This window comes from Prunus dulcis, unplaced genomic scaffold (assembly GCF_902201215.1).
Source record: "Prunus dulcis unplaced genomic scaffold, ALMONDv2, whole genome shotgun sequence".
Taxonomy (NCBI): Eukaryota; Viridiplantae; Streptophyta; class Magnoliopsida; order Rosales; family Rosaceae; genus Prunus; species Prunus dulcis.
Window position 1 is genome coordinate 2,501 of NW_023010601.1, and position 4,612 is coordinate 7,112.

The window sequence follows — 4,612 nt, forward strand, 5'->3', positions numbered from 1 at the left end:
TGGGGATATTATGTGATTTGTTGATATTCAAAATATACAATTCAAGTAGGCAAGTCGAAAAGAAAAAAAGATGGTTGAATCAAAATAATTCCTTTAAAAGTTCTATTTCTTTCAGAGGGTAATATGAATGTTCTATTATGTTCTATCAAAACACTAGAAGGGTTGTACGATATATCCGGTGTGGAAGTAGGCCAACATTTCTATTGGCAAATAGGAAGTTTCCAAGTCCATGCTCAAGTACTTATTACTTCTTGGGTCGTAATTGCTATTTTATTAGGTTCAGCCGTTATAGCTGTTCGTAATCCACAAACCATTCCTACTGACGGTCAGAATTTCTTTGAATATGTCCTTGAATTCATTCGGGACGTGAGCAAAACTCAGATTGGAGAAGAATATGGTCCATGGGTTCCCTTTATTGGAACTATGTTTCTATTTATTTTTGTGTCGAATTGGTCGGGGGCTCTTTTACCTTGGAAAATCATACAGTTACCTCATGGGGAGTTAGCCGCACCCACAAATGATATAAATACTACCGTTGCTTTAGCTTTACTCACTTCAGTAGCATATTTCTATGCGGGCCTTACAAAAAAGGGATTAGGTTATTTCGGTAAATACATTCAACCAACTCCAATCCTTTTACCCATTAACATTTTAGAAGATTTCACAAAACCCCTATCGCTTAGTTTCCGACTTTTCGGAAATATTTTAGCTGATGAATTAGTAGTTGTTGTTCTTGTTTCTTTAGTACCTTCAGTAGTTCCTATACCTGTCATGTTCCTTGGATTATTTACAAGCGGTATTCAAGCTCTTATTTTTGCAACCTTAGCTGCGGCTTATATAGGCGAATCCATGGAAGGTCATCATTGACTAGTTACATAGTTTTTTTTTAGCTTAGCCTGACGCAATGTATGCGCGACTCAAGGTAATCCACTTAGGGAAGATAAATATACAAATAAGGTAAGTATAAATTAAATAAAGGTATATACGATCTAGAGTAATAGTAAAAAATATTACGATATTCGGGAATTGTAAAAAAAAAAGGAAAGAGATCTAAAAGATCTTTTTCCTAAAGTTTTTGTTTGGCCTATTTATTTATACTTTCCTCCAATGAATATTCTCTTTATAGTGTTTTGTTTATTCAATTCCAATATAAATATTCGGAGTCATAATCTGAGTAAGAATTTTTATTGTATCTGTTTACGACGTGCGATTAAAAAAAGATGGTATGGAGAATGATTCTCATTTCAGTCGATTTTATTCAATTTACGGATTGACCAAAAAAATTGACTAAATACTAAATTACATGAATTTAGATCAATCAAATACTAATATTTCTATGCAATGATTCGTTCTAACAAATTAGTCCATTTAAATTAATTGTACCTATCCATGCGAGATAATAAAAATGGAAGATTAAGGATTTACAAAAAACGAGATTAAAAAAAGATTGGTTAGCGGAGTAAGGGGGGGTAGGGGGTCGAACTAGGTGTATGAAATCTAATCGCTATAAGACAACTCTTGTCGATGTTTCGAAGAATGATTCTAGAGCCCCATTAAATCTAAGATAGAATATTTGGTTTACGGTATGGGGGAAAGGCATGTATATGTGATATTAACTAGGTATATATGAACTAAAGATATATCTAATTTGTCCTACTATTGTGAATTTAGATAGGGATTCCAATGGAAGTTCTTCCGTTTCATCTGTAATTGTGAATTGAATATTGAATGAATTTAAATCACGAAAAAAAAAACAAAGAACGGTTCAAAAAAAGAAACCAGAAAGAAATGTAAGAAAAGAACAAAAGTTGTACGAATTCACAAAAACTACGTGGATAGGAACTAAAAAATAGATATCGAAGTAGTTCTGCGGATTCAATAATATAATTATATTAATATTATTTTTATTTCAATATTGAAATATTTCAATTCGGGGTTCTAATTAGTTTAACTGAATAAATCTTAGCGATGGAATAATTAAGTCATAATTCGTTGGTTGATTGTATCATTAACTATTTTTTTATTTTTTTTTGTTTTGGTGCGAGGAACTTAACATGAATCCACTGATTTCTGCCGCTTCCGTTATTGCTGCTGGGTTGGCCGTCGGGCTTGCTTCTATTGGACCTGGGGTTGGTCAAGGTACTGCTGCGGGGCAGGCTGTAGAAGGGATCGCGAGGCAACCAGAGGCGGAGGGAAAAATACGAGGTACTTTATTGCTTAGTCTGGCTTTTATGGAAGCTTTAACAATTTATGGACTGGTTGTAGCATTAGCCCTTTTATTTGCGAACCCCTTTGTTTAATCCAAAAATATATATTTTTATTTTCTTGGATTTGCTGCTCTTGTTTTTTCGAATTATAGTAAGATTTAACTCCTACAATTAAATTACTTAGGGCCAACAACCCACGGAAAGAGCTGATTTGAGGATGAGGAATTCACACTCCAACTCGCTTTCTTCCTTTACCTTCTTAGTCCAATGGAAGAACTTTTTTTAGGAAGTATTGCAACAAACGAGATATTTCGTAACTGACCTGACATAAGATCTGGTACCTAACTCTAATAAGTATCATTCTTATTGGAAATTTCCACTTATTGGAAATTTCCAATTGAAAAAAAAATCCATTTATAAATCAATATATTTTTTTACTCTATTTAGAAATAGGGAAATTAATAATAAAAATAATACAAAAAAATATAAATAATTAGTCTATCTATAACTATAAGAAAGAGGAGATCATATGAAAAATGTAACCGATTCTTTCCTTTCCTTGGGTTATTGGCCATCCGCCGGGAGTTTCGGGTTTAATACCGATATTTTAGCAACAAATCCAATAAATCTAAGCGTAGTGCTTGGTGTGTTGATTTTTTTTGGAAAGGGAGTGTGTGCGAGTTGTTTATTTCAAGAATAGGCTGGATCCAACCAACTGCATTTTTTTCGTTATAACTAGGAAAAAAAGGTGCATGATTCCGCGAATTTCTTCTGAAAAAAAATATATATATTTAAGAACCATAGCATTTCGCGATTCATTGGTAAATCTACTTTGATTCTCTCTCAACCAATAATGTAAACCATTAACAGGGTTAAAGCTAAACCGTTTGAAGTTCAGATGCAGCATGGTATTCTTTCTACTACTATGTTAGTTAATAAGTTAATATGGAAGCGGGTTCAAAACAAATAGTTGGAATTTTTTTTTCGATATAAAACACTCATGTCGCTAAAATTATTTGAACCCGTTATTTGATTGGAAAAAATCGGAAAAATGGGTATTTCACCCCCCTTTATTTATCTTTTTTATCCAATGCTGAATCGATGGCCTATGTATAAAGTAAGAAGAATTCTTTGGATTAAAAACAAAAAAAGAAACAACCTTGCTGACAATTATTTGTTTGGTCAGAAGAGTCCTCCGAATATTATGTTCTTGGATTAGCGATCCGTTTCGATATTTTCGAATATGAATAGAGAAGAGAGGATAGGCTCATTACATTAAAAAAAATATGGGAATTCCCATAAGTATAAGTAATTGAAAAAAATTGAGCGTGAGAGCCAAATGAAGCGAAAGATTCATGTTTGGTTCGGGAAGGGATCGTGGAAGTTTTGAAATGAATGGAAAGATAATCTACTTTCATTAAGTGATTTATTAGATAATCGAAAACAGAGGATCTTGAAGACTATTCGAAATTCAGAAGAACTACGCGAGGGGGCCCTAGACCAACTGGAAAAAGCCCGGGCCCGCTTACGGAAAGTAGAAACGGAAGCGGATCAGTTTCGAGTGAATGGATACTCTGAAATAGAACGAGAAAAATTGAATTTGATTAATTCCACCTATAAGACTTTGGAACAATTAGAAAATTACAAAAATGAAACCATTCATTTTGAACAACAAAGAGCGATTAATCAAGTTAGACAACGGGTTTTTCAGCAAGCCTTACAAGGAGCTCTAGGAACTCTGAATAGTTGTTTGAACAACGAGTTACATTTACGTACCATAAGTACTAATATTGGTATGTTTGGAACGGTGAAAGAAATAACGGATTAGTCCTTCTAATGCAGGCATTATTTTTTTTCTTCAAAAAAAAATAAGAAATACTTATGGTAACCATTCGAGCAGATGAAATTAGTAATATTATCCGCGAACGTATTGAGCAATATAATAGAGAAGTAAAGGTTTTAAATACCGGTACTGTACTTCAAGTAGGCGATGGCATTGCTCGTATTTATGGTCTTGATGAAGTAATGGCAGGTGAATTAGTAGAATTTGAAGAGGGTACGATAGGCATTGCTCTGAATTTGGAATCAAATAATGTCGGTGTTGTATTAATGGGTGACGGTTTGATGATACAAGAGGGGAGTTCTGTAAAAGCAACAGGAAGGATTGCTCAGATACCCGTAAGCGAGGCTTTTTTAGGTCGTGTTATAAATGCACTGGCTAAACCTATTGATGGTCGGGGCGAAATTTCATCTTCTGAATCTCGATTAATTGAATCTCCTGCTCCTGGTATTATTTCGAGACGTTCCGTATACGAGCCTCTTCAAACAGGACTTATTGCTATTGATTCTATGATCCCTATAGGGCGTGGTCAGCGAGAATTAATTATTGGGGACAGACAGACCGG

General features: G+C 34.2%; 2 protein-coding genes across 2 annotated transcripts in view; both read left to right on the plus strand.

Annotated features, from left to right (window-relative positions):
* The window catches only part of LOC117613762 (DNA-directed RNA polymerase subunit beta''-like), a 7,104-nt gene extending 2,492 nt beyond the window's left edge, over nt 1-4,612 (plus strand). The window contains exon 1 of the mRNA XM_034342334.1: nt 1-4,612. This exon is cut by the window's left edge and continues 2,492 nt beyond it. The gene's annotated coding sequence lies outside the window, so the exon portion shown is untranslated.
* LOC117613763 (ATP synthase subunit alpha, chloroplastic-like) lies at nt 4,089-4,575 on the plus strand (the record flags this gene model as incomplete). The annotated part of the gene is made up of 1 exon (XM_034342335.1): nt 4,089-4,575. A coding segment is annotated over exon 1 (487 nt), but the record flags the coding sequence as incomplete, so codon positions are not given.